Source organism: Carassius auratus, chromosome 14, assembly GCF_003368295.1.
Source record: "Carassius auratus strain Wakin chromosome 14, ASM336829v1, whole genome shotgun sequence".
Taxonomy (NCBI): Eukaryota; Metazoa; Chordata; class Actinopteri; order Cypriniformes; family Cyprinidae; genus Carassius; species Carassius auratus.
Window position 1 is genome coordinate 20089993 of NC_039256.1, and position 14150 is coordinate 20104142.

Genomic DNA, 14150 nt, shown 5'->3' on the forward strand with positions numbered 1-14150 from the left:
CTGTCTCCACCTTCAATACCACGACTTAGGTGCCCTTGAGCAAGGCATCGAACCCCCAACTGCTCCCCGGGCGCCGCAGCATAAATGGCTGCCCACTGCTCCGGGTGTGTGCTCACAGTGTGTGTGTGTGTGTTCACTGCTCTGTGTGTGTGCATTTCGGATGGGTTAAATGCAGAGCACAAATTCTGAGTATGGGTCACCATACTTGGCTGAATGTCACTTCACTTCACTTCACTTATAAGATTTATCTAACATTTCAGGTACAAGTTGCTCCATGTCCTAAACTTTGACCCAGTTAGACGGAGAATGAGCGTCATCGTGCAGACCAAATCAGGTGAGCTGGAGATCATTAGTGGTGCTTGCTATGACTTTTGCTATTGCTCATAATCAGGGTTGTAGATTTGAATATACAAATAACACGCCCCACACCTTTCCTGACCTTTTTAGCAATTTGCCTGGATGAATAAAGCAAGGAAAATGTCATAGGTTTGCATTAAACTAGGGATCCAAGTACAGATTAGATTTTTTTTTTTTTTTTTTACAATACTTAAGATTTAATTTCTTTTTGACACAATATTTTGTATATTTGTTGTTTTAGGTCATGTCTCTCGGTTAAGGTTAAAATCCTTTATGTATTTCACTTAAGAATGAATAGCTGCTAAGTAAAAAATTGAATAATTTATACTAACAGTCACTAACCACTCAGAACACAGCAACCACTTACAGTATCATCCCCCCTGAACATCTTAGCTTTGTGCTTGTGAGTTTAGCAGACGATGACTCTTAATGTCTCTCAACTCTGTCTTCTACTGCTTATTTAGGGGAGACGTTGCTTTTCTGTAAGGGAGCTGATTCCTCCATCTTCCCAAGAGTCAAACCAGAGGAGGTGGACAGGATCCGCATGCATGTTGAGCGAAATGCAACGGTACTATAATAGATTTCAGCATGATGATGTCTTGCAGTGTCTTTAATTTCCAAGGATTAGATGACCAGTTTGATTTGCTTTGATATACTGAAATGAAGCATAAACCTCCTTCATTATATCTCTGTCTTGAAAGAGACATCCTGTAGAGACATTAAATATTGAAAAGGTCAGTAAATTTTTGCTTAATGGCGTGCTTTCGCTCACCAGGAGGGATACCGTACACTGTGTGTGGCCTTTAAGCAGCTGAGTGCTGAAGAATATGCCATGGCAGACAAGGGACTGAGTGATGCTAGACTGGCTCTCCAGGACAGAGAGGAGAAACTCATAGCCGTGTATAACCAGGTGGAGACGGGCATGAGTTTGATAGGAGCGACCGCTGTGGAGGACCGGTTGGTGACCCAAATTTGTATTTATGCCACGTTGTTTTCTCAAAGGAATACTTTGAATAGCCTAACGTCTCAACATCCTGTTTTCCAGACTTCAGGAGGAGGCAGCAGAGACCATGGAGGCCTTGCAGGGTGCTGGGATGAAGGTTTGGGTGTTGACAGGGGACAAAATGGAGACGGCAAAGTCTACCTGCTATGCTTGTCGTCTGTTCCAGCGGGGTACAGAGCTATTGGAACTGACTGTGCGGACACTGGAGGATGAGAGGTTAAAGCGTCAGGAGAAACTTTATGAGTTGCTACAGGAATACCATAGAAAAGCAGTGCAGGACGCCCCACCTGTCAAAGCTGGGGTCACCAGGTCAGACCCTTGACCTTCTGGATTTGTCGTAAATGTTTGATACGGTTTAGAAATGTAATAAAACTACATAGACAAGTTAAAAATCCAACACTGACATATTTGTTTAATTTCAACTGATGCTGATAAATGAAGAAGGAAAAGATGTAGTACACAATATTGCATTTTTTATTTTTTGTGCTTATTTCCCTTTTTTAAATAAAAGGAAATTGCTTAGGTTTTGTGTCGCACTATTTAACGTCATCTTAAGCAAATCTCAAAATTAATATACATTTTTATTCTTTAAATTAAATTATATTTTTTTATTCTTTTTATACTCTAAATTATATAAAAGTCATGTCCTAGTTTAATTTTAACTTTGTTTTATTTTATATTTATTTAGACAAAATTGTGTAGTTTCAGTATCAATCTTAAATATATATGTCAATATTAAATGTTTAATTGTTTATGCATATTTCCTCTTTTTATAATTTTAAATGACCTTTGCACCACCTAACGCTCAAGATAATCTTAAAAATTTTTTTTTTAATAATTAATACTTGAATTAGTGTTTAATGTCAACTTTAGCAAATCTCAAAATTAAAATACAGTTTTGTACTTTAGATTTTTTAATTGTTATTTTTATACCCTGTCTTAATTTACTTGCAGCATTTGAGATGATTTGAATTTAATTTTAAGTGTTTTATTTTTTATATATTTAGAGTTGTATACTTTTAATAACAATCATTAATCAGGTATTGGACGTAACGTGAAAATAATTGTTTTATCATATTGGCCAGAATTGTAATATTGATATCTCTCTAGTACAGTTTTGCTGTATATTCAATTAACTCTAATTTAGTGTAATTTTTGTCCTGCAGGAGCTGGTCTGCAAATCAGGATTACGGCTTCATCATAGATGGGGCGACATTGTCGTTATTGATGAACCCACCGCTTGAGGCAGATGCCAGTCAGTACAAGAGCCTCTTTCTGCAGATCTGCCAGAACTGCACTGCTGTACTCTGCTGCCGCATGGCCCCCCTACAGAAAGCTCAGGTCACACCTGTAGATTTTATGGTGCTTATAATTAGGGCCCGACCGATATATGTTATTTAGCCAATGTTATCGGCCGATATGAACCTGCAGCCGATATATATCTTTTTTTATTTTAATTTTTTTACAGGACATACTGTATAACACAGATTAAATGATTACTTAGAAATAACTTAGTTTATCCATCAGAGTGTGTTCCATTGTTTGCTACTGGCGATTCTGGTCGGTGTAGTGTGTAGAGATGCGTGGATGAGCTCAAACTTCACCCGAGTCCACTGCTTCAAATTATCCGCCCACCACCCACCCACACCTCTACTTGATAGTCACATTACTATGACTCTTATTCTTAGTTTTACATAATGATATGATGAATGGATGGCTCAGTTTTAACAGCAGAATCAGTGACGTTAGAGACTAGAGCTGATCTGCGCATAATGTCACGCGTCTGCGGTGCATTAAAGCCTGTGTTACGGCTACCGGAGCTGATGGCGGCTATTCAGTTTATGCTGGTGTTTATACCAGCCGCGCTGTGGCCCAGAACTCATGCTTATCACATCGGTCACATCACAACGCATGGGGTGACAAAATTCAATAGAATTCTATTGTATTTTGTCACGCCGCACCTCTCGCATCTGGTGTAGAACCATTATAATAAGTTCTGTTGTCTACACTGGATGCAGTAGACTGATGCCTCGTTCTATTTATGATGCGCTGACGCAAAGTTCAAATGATTTTCAAGCCCAATAGACGGCAGTGTGGTTGTGCTTTGAGTCTTCTGAATGGTGATTTAATGCTGCATTGTCACCTAGTTGGAGAGACTCATTGCTAAGTAAATAAACAACAATGTCCCCATATTTTACTCTCACAATGAGCTTATCATATTCGCTTGCTACATTAGTAGTAAACTTTATTATTCAAATGTGTGTACCATATTTTCTGGACTATAAGTCACACTTTTTTTCATAGTTTGGCTGGTCCTGCGACTTATAGTCAGGTGCGACTTATTTATCCAAATTAATTTGAAATGAACCAAGAGAAAACATTACCATCTAAAGTCGCGAGAGGGCGCTCTATTCTGCCAGAGATGCTGCTCAGTGCTCCTGTAGTCTACACTGAGCAGTATAGAGCGCCCTCTCGCGGCTGTAGATGGTAATGTTTTCTCTTGGTTCTTGGGTTTAAATAAATGCGACTTATAACCCAGTGCGACTTATAAATGTTTTTTTCCTTGTCATGACATAATTTTGGACTGATGCGACTTATACTCAGGTGCAACTTATAATCCAAAAATATGGTGTTTATATGTGTGTGTGTGTATATATATATATATAATATATATATACACACACATTTGAATAATAAAGTTTATTAAAGTTTATTGTTAAATACCTTGCCTCCACTACATAGGTCTATATTTGTTATAATATTTATTATATATATATATATATATATATATATATATATATATATATATATATATATATTATATATATATATATATATATATATTGTTATTTTTTTTATGTAAGCTATACAATGTTTTCTATATACAGTACCAGTCAGAAGTTTGGACAGACAAAGGGCAAGTTTTTGAACCTTTGACTATACTGTATTATAATATAACCTACACATAAAGAATAATGACCGATATATCGGTATCTGCCCTTTTTTTTAAACTCCCTAATATCGGCATCGGCCCCCAAAAAACCCATATCGGTCGGGCTCTACTTATAATAACATGCACTTATACTTTGAATTAGTAGGCTAAAAATTTTCTTTTATCCAATTTAGATAGTGAAGATGGTGAAGAACTCCAAAGGTTCCCCAATCACTCTCTCCATTGGCGATGGGGCCAATGATGTTAGCATGATCCTTGAGGCACATGTGGGCATTGGTTAGTTATGAAGCTGAAAATTCAGCTTTGCCATAACAAGAATCTGTCTATACTTTTTTTGGTGTGTAATGTTGCTATTGTGTGTTCAGGTATTAAAGGTAAGGAGGGCCGTCAAGCTGTGAGGAACAGTGACTACGCCATTCCTAAACTCAAGCACTTAAAGAAGCTTTTGCTGGCTCATGGGCATCTGTACTATGTGCGCATTGCGCATCTCGTCCAGTACTTCTTTTATAAGGTATGTCTGGCATCCATTGGACCGTGTTTCAGTCTGTAAATATAAATGCAGTCGTTTTAGTGAATCCTCTTGAAGTCTGAAACATTTTCTCCTTCTCTCCTGCAGAATCTTTGCTTCATCTTACCTCAGTTCCTGTACCAGTTTTTCTGTGGATGCTCTCAGCAGGTACAGTATGTACAAATAAAGGGCTTTTTAGAAGACTATGTCCCAGCAGGTCCCTCTCCTCTGCTCTTTCCTTTGCAACTTTCCTCTGAATTTCTCTCTCTCTCCCCCCTTCTTTCATTTGATATATATTACAAGCACAAACTAATAAAAAAAATTCAGTTAGCTTTGGTGTAGTGGTTAGTGCTTATTTGCAGATTTTGCCTTGGCACTCAACTAACTTTATTTTTCCTCTGCTATTGCCATCTTATATATATATATATATATATATATATATATATATATATATATATATATATATATATATATATATATATATATATATATATAAATATATAAATAATCTCTTAGCAGCTCAGAAGTCTCTGTAATTCCATATAATTGGGTCTTGACCTCACATTTTCCAGCATGTGTTTTGTGTATATATATATCTAGTGAACATTACATACGCAGCCACACAGTCAGTTTCCCTCTCTTTGTTGTGTGCATATGTGTGATCTCATTAATGTGGTATTGACCTCCCCGGTGCCCCGTCCTTTCCCTCGTTCCCCTTCCCAGCCCCTGTACGACGCAGCCTATCTGACGATGTACAACATCTGCTTCACCTCCATGCCCATTCTGGCCTACAGCCTGCTGGAACAGCACATAGACATCGAGATTCTGCTGGACAACGCCGCCCTCTACAGGTAACACTCTGCACTGCAGCTCTTCTGCTTATTTCATTTGTACCATGCTGTTGCTGATACACACTGTGTTCTTACAGAGAAATAGCCAACAATGCCATGTTACGCTGGCGCCCCTTCCTCTACTGGACCGTTTTAGGAATTTTTCAGGGTCTTCTGTTCTTCTTTGGTGTCCGTTTCTTGTTCAGCAATCCAGCCTTACAGGATAATGGGCAGGTTAGAGATAGTTGTGCTTTTTAATATGCCTGTGAATAAAAAAATTGGGATTGCATTTGATTTTGCTCCTTTCTTTTTCAGGTCTTTGGAAATTGGTCTTATGGAACAATTGTTTTTACCGTCCTTGTTTTTACTGTTACATTGAAGGTTGGTGGCTTGGTTGGTCTATAACTATAAAAAGCAACTCAGATCTTCATTTGTCAGAGACTGATGTTTTCCCTCTCTCAGCTGGCACTGGACACACGACACTGGACGTGGATCAACCATTTTGTGATATGGGGCTCTTTGGCTTTCTATGTTTTCTTCAGTTTCTTCTGGGGCGGCATCATATGGTGAGCAAATGTTAAAGTCGGCATGAAACAGAAATCATCCACTGGGGATTTTTTGTGCTGCAGCTCCACTGTTGATCATTTCCAGTCAACTTTTATTGTATAATGACGGTCTCTATCTTTCCTAGGCCGTTTTTGAAGCAGCAGCGTTTGTACTTTGTGTTTGCCAACATGCTGAGTTCAGTGTCTGCCTGGCTGGTTATCATCATCCTCATCCTCCTCAGTCTGCTGCCAGAGATCCTTTTGGTGGTCCTTCGCAAGCCAAGAGGCCCCCATTCACGACAGGTATACCGCTCCCTCCCTTTTCCTTTTTGAACTCTTTTTTTCTACCATATCCATCCGATTCTCTGTTATTCCCCCTGATTTACTTCCTCTTCTGTTCTTCTTTCATCTTCCACCGTGTCCTAACCAGGCGTGATGTGACAGTCACATCCAATAAAAAGATATTTCATGTTGTACTTTTATGTGAAGCAGGATTTTGGGACCAGTCTGAGTGACAGGTTTGCACAAAAACTGATTTACATGAAAGAGCGATAGCTTTTATTACTTGTTGCATTATCACGTCACACCTGGTTTGGACGCAGAGTAAAATTTTTCTTTGAACCCAGCATTACCTCCCTGTCTTTGGTTTATTCATATCGGCCAGATTTTACCTTTTTTTTTAACCTTTTAACACCTTAAACTTTTTTTTCTTATACTATCGGTTACATCTGTTTTCTTTACTTCCCCCTCACTCTCATGAATTACATTATTGACTTTTTTCCTAACAGAAATCTTGCCTTGTTTTAAGGCTCTGAATAGTTTGGATTGTTGTGATTGGTCAAACAGACTGGAAGTCAATCAGTCTAATCGTTACGATCACTCTTCTTCGATGTCCTCTCCTTGACTCCTGTAGTTTTTTTCCGGTCTTTCGCTCTTTATTCCATTAGTCAAGCACAAATACTTCCATCACCCTGTGCTGCTGTGAGTGGCTACCCAACCAGGTAACATGTAACACAGTTAGAATCAATAAACTATAATTAGAGCTCTCCAATCATTTGAATAATTCAGAGGCTGTAAGCACACACTGTAGGCAGTCTATGTTGTTGGTAACACTAGTTAAGCAGCCTTTAAGGCCAGAGATGAACATACGGTGCCAATCTGCCCCCTGCCTCCTCACAGGTAGGTGCTGCGACCTTTCCAAGTATGCCACATGTCAATAAAAACCACCAGTGGAGAGAAAATAGAATGTATGGTCATGTTTTAATTAATTGTTTGTGTAGTTTTGTCATTTATTCAGTTGTAAACCTTAATAATAAATGTAGAATTTATAGTCTAATGAACTCCATTGAAAACATGGCCTTTATTGACCAATGTAACTTGTAATATGTCAAATAATAACTTGTGTGTAGAAATTATATCACCAGTTTGTAGGAGAAAAAAAATTATAATCTACACATAATTACTCATACATAATTATGAAAATTAAACAACTATATGCTTTAATTTAGAATGTGGTCATAGGTTTGTTAATGTAAATTTTATTATAGATACAAGTGAATCTGATTCATTCAGAATTTACATTCAGTCCTACACTACAGTTTAAAAATATATATATATATATTACTGATAGTTTAATATTTATTCTAGAGACCATAAATATCTTGCATGATTTGTGTGCCATGTAGTTTCCATTAGAAAATGTTGTTTGTTTCTAACTCAAAGAAAGCCCAGTCCCTCATTTATTCTGAGCTGCGCAACATTCTGCTGAATCAAACAGCACATACTGAAGGTTTCTGGTTACTGAAGCTATATAATATTTACTCTTGTTTCTCTATTCCTTAACTTTATTCCCACTTTTTCATTCCCTTGACCTTCTCCTGTCCTCTTTGGTCTCTTGCTCACCTGTGTGCTGTGCCATAGATGAAACGACGGCTTCCCTCCTCTGGAACATCCACTATCTTCATGCTGTCGCAGACTGCTAGCACTCACAGCTTTTCCTGGAGTGACTGAGGTCTCTCTGCCTGCTCCGTTTCTGCTTTTTGTCTCACTGTCCTTGCTCCTTTGGGTTGCCTGCCTGTATCTTCAGTGTCCTGCCTGCTGTCTCTCCACCTGTTTGTCTCTGCTCCTTCTTTGTGAGGGGCTGTTCGCTAGCTAGGTTGTTCTACTCTGGTACAAACATGTTTGTCATGGGTGCTTGGTTCGGATTGTCAGTCAAAATATGTACCACAGTAGCTTTTTTTTAGTCTTGAGGCATTGTGAGCCGTGGTGGTGGGTGGTCCTCAGTGTGCATCTGTAAGGGCTGCAGGGTATGATGGGGAATCTTTCAGCTGTCTGTTCCCGGTGCTTGCTGTCTCTGCATGCCCAGCCAGGAGAATGCGGCACACAAACACATACGGGTTTCCTGCATGCGTGCTCGGCCCAGCCTGCACCGCTCCTCACCCAAACCAATGACCTTCTGGATGCATCAGTGCTGCTTGATTCAGAATGTGGTTTTGTGTGTATGTGAGAGAGAGTGTTTGTCATGTTAGAATTGGGGATTGCACAAAAAGAAAGGGACATTTTTAGTTTGGACAGTTTAAGTAATTTGATGTGTAACTTTAAAAGACAATACAGTAATTAGCATATTTTCATGATTAAACAAAAACGTCATAATGGGATTAATAATAATAATAATTATTATTATATCTTTATTATTTTAAATTAGGTCCCAAATAGGGTACTATAGAATGGCTTTGAGAGTCAAACTCATTAGTCTACACTTATCTCTCTGGGTTATGATTACAATTTTACCTAAATTTTGTATTAAATATGTGATTTACAGTATCACAGAAATCAGTAAGTTTCAGATTGGTAAGATTTTTCAGTGTTTTTTTGTAAGAAGTGTCTAATGCCCACAAAGACTGGATTTATTTGATGCAAAACAGTATCATTTAAAAAATCTTACAATAGTTTTCTATTGTAGCATATTTTAAAATAGTTTATTCCTTTGATGATAGTAGATGATAGTTTTTCATCAGTGTTTGTCTTCAGTGTCACATGATCCTTCAGAAATTATTCTAATTTTCTCATTTGATGAGCAACAAGCCATTGTTATCATCATCGATGAATAGGAAATCCAAAAGCAGCATTTATTTGAAATAAAAAATATTTTGTGACATAAGGGCATTTACTGTCACTTCTTGATAAAAGTATTGAATTTTTTTTTTTTTTTTACTGAGCCCAGACTTTGGAATGGTAGAGAAGTTAGAATCATTTATTTGGCACTTTTTTCCCCCAAAAGTACTGAAAGAAGTGTTAATTAAATCATTAAAAAAACTGGAATCATTATGTGAAATCAGTGGTTTTCATGGGTTCATATCGTTTGAGTGTTGGCTGACTTTTTTTGTGTGGTCATATTTATAATCTAGTACAACTGAATAGGATTATGTTTGAAAAAAATGGCCATTATCATTTCTACCATGAAGGATGATCTATATGGAAATTAAAAACGTATTAACATGGCTTCAAATATGAAATCTCATAATTGTAAATATTTTTCAGTGTTTTGTCTTCTTTTTGAAGAAGGATGTACTGTATAGCAGTTTTGTGTTCGGGTGGGTGTGTGTGTGTGTCTAGCTGTCTGTCTGAGGCATCTTGTCCTAAGTGTCTTTCACCCCCCTCCCACCCTTTTTAGAAAAAGCCAAGTCAGTCGAATGTTGGGGGCAACCAGTCCTCTCAGTCTTCAGCCAGACCCCTGCTCATGAGAACCTTTTCAGACGAGTCCAATCCTGTCATATAAACAGGTACAAGACCCCAGACTTTCTAATCAGAGCCCCAATCGAGTGCCTTACGCTAGTCGTCCACAATGGATTTGTCTCTTAGTCTGTGCAGTTCCTCCCCTTGGGTTCAGGCGGCCCCCTCTGTGGGATGATATTAATTCTTCTGTTGAAATTTTCCCTACCTCAGGATGAACTCACATCGGTTGGCTGAAAAGACATTTACAAAATAGACACACCGCAGCTCAACTCCCTCTCACTTTTTTAGCGCTTGGTATTGCAAAAATATTGTATCCATAAAGATTTAAAAGTCTGTGACTCTACATAATCTTCGTGATTATGTAATGTCATATGTTACCAGGAATTTTGCAATAAAAAAATATGTCTGGAAATTTGTTTTCTCTATTGGATGTTTTTTCTGTAACCCTTGTGTTGGACCTTTACACAAAAAGTATTTAAGTACTAAAATAATAGTCCACAATGCCATACTGTTGACAGTAAGGAATCGAAAATAATGATTTGGTGAATATTTAATGATCCTTTCAGCCTGCCGGGTGAAGCTCCGCCCCTCATTATGTCATGCATGTGCTCCTCATGTAACCTGTGATTTGGTCCTTATTAACTGACTAAACCAGTCCTCTGTCATGTTCTTCAGGTTAATATCATCTGGGTTTATTAGTGTGTGAATGACAGCATGAATGTGTGGTTGGTTTTGTGTATTTTGCTCTACTGGGTATTTTGTGTGGTGTGGTAGTTGTTGTGTCTGTAATTTGGAATCTTTTTTGTGTGTGTTTGTTTTGTGATAATGGAAGTCGTTTAACCTGCCTAATGGCTATCTAACCTTTGTATGACATTATTTTGGTTTCAGCGGTTGTTTCCCTGCATTAATGCTTTGCATTCTGCATGCTGCTATGCTAGTTTTGCATGTTTATCTATGCCAAAAGCTTCTGGGGTCAGTTTGTGACGGTTGTAATTCCTTTTTTGTGAGGCTGTAGATAGGAGGTAATCACCAGAATTAAACTTGCTTTCTGTTCTTCTCAGCGGTCAGAGGATTCCTCGACTGACACATACAGGTAAAGTGCTCAATGTGATCAAAAGGAATGTTCTGGGTTCAACAAAAGTTCATTCTTGAACATCTGCTTTTACCAACAAATTCACCCAAATGAATTACATCGGTAAGGTGTAGCCAAAAAGTACATCTGACAATTCATTGGACAATTTTGACTTTCTAATAGCAGAGATAACACATTTTGAAAGGAAAATATAAATCCATTCATAGTTGCTTATGTTTATAAACATTGTTTACATGAAATGTATTTTTCTTACAATTACTTCTGATTATTTCTCTTTTACTCTAAAAATGGAGAAATGTCCAAATTAAAGGATAAGTTTACAGATTTTTAACAGGCTTTGTATTGTAAATCTACACATTAAACATCTGCAGTTTTGTATTTCTACCTATGGACTGTCTGGTCAGCAGAGAGGAGGTAGCTAAATAAAAAGTGAATTACAGGTGTTTAAGTTTTTGTCAAAAGGGAATGCCACACCCCCTTTTCTCTCGCTATGTAGCACAGATTTCAGAAAATGTTTCTCCTTCCTTCTCCTTTCTAGACGGCCCAGTTTTATTAAAAGCCCAAATCGGCAGGTATCAATTGTAGTGAGTGACAGCATGTCTGACGTTGAGTACTTGAAATCCAGAACATTTCTTAAACCAGAAGTGAATCATTCCTGACCACCAGATCCTCCTCTGATTAGGATGGTTCTTTGGTGCATATGAGATTGATTTGTTTTAGGGTTGGTGTTGTGTACTGATTTATCTGGGTTTATGTGGTTATTTTTGATTAATCAATCAAATAAGAGCTGCATTTAAAAACGGGTGTTACTAACTGTTGCTAATCATGTCTTTCCTATTCAGCCGTTAAATACATGTCTACACGTGTGCTAAAGAGTTTTGTGTGGTGATGTTTTTGTACACCGCAGATGGCTGCTGTCACACCTCTCTCCTACAAGCATCTGAACGAGCTCTACTGATGGCCATGGACAGCCTTGGGTTAAGACTTCTGACCGGACCCTCACACCTGCCAGGGTTGCTGCACTTCTTCCTGCCTGTTTAAATGAAACATGACAATGGAACCAATTTAAACAGCTTTTCTGTTACATCTTATACTAAAGCCTTCCATTCCAGCACGATTCCACAAGAACTATGTTTTCACACTGTTTTCAGCCCTGCCCTACTGCCATACATCCCTACCGGGATGAATGTGTCTCTGGCTAAGTGGTCAGTAGCGCTCGACTGCTACAGAATGTACCAACATCCTTATTGGTTCTCTTGCATGCCCGACCCAAAAAAGTCCCATAAATGCCACTCTCCATACTTTGTAGGTAGAAAGTTGTGATCACAATCCCAAATCGTAGTTTAGAGTTTTGTGATATGTAGCTGTTCGAGATCCCTAAATGTGAGCTCTCTCTAAGATGCTGCACTGCGGGTCCTGACCCTATGGGTATAAAAGCTGCCTTTCAACAACTTGCTGTTTGTTCAACCACATGGAGTTCTGGGATATCCCTCGGAACCCAACAACTCTGTATGTATGCATACGTGTGTGTGAGAAAATGAAAATCAATTTCAGATTTTCTTCTTATAATGTATTGTCAAAGTCCTTCGATGTTACTCTTTGTTGAAACGGGGATCAGTTTACAGTTGGGTTACAAATTGTACTAGTGAAAAAAAAAAAGTGTGGAAAATGTTGCTTGATGCCAAAAAAAAAAAAAGATAGAGAGGGACTTGAGGACGGCTCTCTTCAGTTTTTCCTCGAGGATGAATTATCCATTGTTACAACATATTTTAGGATTGGTTCTCAATGCAAAGTTAGTAGCATATTTCAGAGTGAGTCCGAGCTAAGCATCCAATCACTGTTGAGCCATTAATGACATGTATATTGAATGTGTCAGCTTTATATACCAGGCCAGTACTCCAAAACACACGTTCACGTGCACACTTTTCACTTTCGAGGAAACTGAATGAATCGTTTATGAATCGTTTAGGAGCTTAGATTGATGAAATAGTAGCTTTGGATCTGATGCTTATTGAAAGTCATGTCTGCCCTCTAGTGGTTTGGACGGCTTGTAATCTTCATTCTACTTTCTTCACTTCTGAATACATTCCATTTCTACGTGCCATAATTTCAAACACTTTTTAGATTATAATTGAATTATTTGTGTTTCTATTTGACATATTTATTGTACATTGTAATTATTCTCACAGATGTTGTATTTTTGTCAGAGGTAATTCTTTCTCTTCTTTAATCATCATCAGCTTGTTCCAACAGATTTTTTTATTTTATTTTTTTTAGCCTGTGCAATCCGCTGTTGAACAGATTGGGTTTTTATATCCAGACCCTGTAGACCAGCAGCTCTGGGCTTTTTCTCTGATCAAAGATCAGTCCTATAGACCCTCTCTTAATATATGGTGTGAATGCAGCCGAAGTCTCTGATTCCCTTTAAAATGTATGATCTATTCCGTACTTCTTTCTGCTTGTAGCCCAAAAAGGGTGTTAAAAGAGCCACTACCTGGCATGTTCTCAAATCGGGCACATTTTTGTTATGTATCTCCTAAAATAATGCCATATGAAAGATGCCCCATTCCTGCTTCAGCTATCTTAAAGAGTATGTGGATTATTCAAAGGAAAGTGGTGTGTGTTAGACCTCTGACTGTGTCATGATGCTAAGCATCTTAAGCTTAGCTCCCAATCTTGGGCCGGGCTTAATCCAGCTGTATCACAGCCCTGCGTAACCGCCAGGCCTTCTTTTAATTTCTGATTACATAATGAATTAGCTTTCCAGAAAAAATATATCAGAGCTCTATTTACATTTCAGCTAGACGGGAGAGCCCAGTTGGTTTGATGTTTCGTTGTAAACATTAGTCCAACGTGAGCCAATTTTAGTTTTTCTCATTGCATGTGTGACTACTAATGCCACCACTGGACTGAACCCTGGAGAACACATACACACACCGAGACGGGGACACATCCATGTGTTTGTTCAGCTCAGTTTGGGAGGGGAAAACAGAATTTGCCTGCAATGTTTGACATTTCCAAACAGACCTTTAAATTACTTCAGAGATGCTATTTTCAAAGCTTATAATAATTCTTTGGATTCTGATGTTGTTTAATATATATATATATATATATATATATATATAT

General features: G+C 38.1%; 1 protein-coding gene across 7 annotated transcripts in view; it reads left to right on the forward strand.

Moving 5' to 3' along the window:
* LOC113113959 (ATPase phospholipid transporting 11C (ATP11C blood group)) overlaps window positions 1–12720 on the forward strand; it is a 57365-nt gene extending 44645 nt beyond the window's left edge. For 2 of the 7 annotated variants that reach the window (XM_026280569.1, XM_026280562.1), the window contains 16 exons: window positions 261–334; window positions 822–925; window positions 1133–1314; window positions 1403–1669; window positions 2527–2701; window positions 4487–4589; window positions 4679–4824; window positions 4930–4989; window positions 5545–5672; window positions 5750–5885; window positions 5967–6032; window positions 6114–6217; window positions 6343–6499; window positions 9870–9978; window positions 10993–11024; window positions 11932–12720. In XM_026280569.1, coding sequence (XP_026136354.1) covers window positions 261–334; window positions 822–925; window positions 1133–1314; window positions 1403–1669; window positions 2527–2701; window positions 4487–4589; window positions 4679–4824; window positions 4930–4989; window positions 5545–5672; window positions 5750–5885; window positions 5967–6032; window positions 6114–6217; window positions 6343–6499; window positions 9870–9974 — 1807 coding nt within the window. In that variant the 3' untranslated portion in view covers window positions 9975–9978; window positions 10993–11024; window positions 11932–12720. Of the gene's footprint in view, window positions 1–260; window positions 335–821; window positions 926–1132; window positions 1315–1402; window positions 1670–2526; window positions 2702–4486; window positions 4590–4678; window positions 4825–4929; window positions 4990–5544; window positions 5673–5749; window positions 5886–5966; window positions 6033–6113; window positions 6218–6342; window positions 6500–8116; window positions 9979–10992; window positions 11025–11931 lie in introns of those variants that run through there. The other 5 variants (XR_003293658.1, XM_026280564.1, XM_026280563.1 and 2 more) reach the window with 5 other exon arrangements.
* The last annotated feature ends 1430 nt before the right edge of the window (window positions 12721–14150 follow it).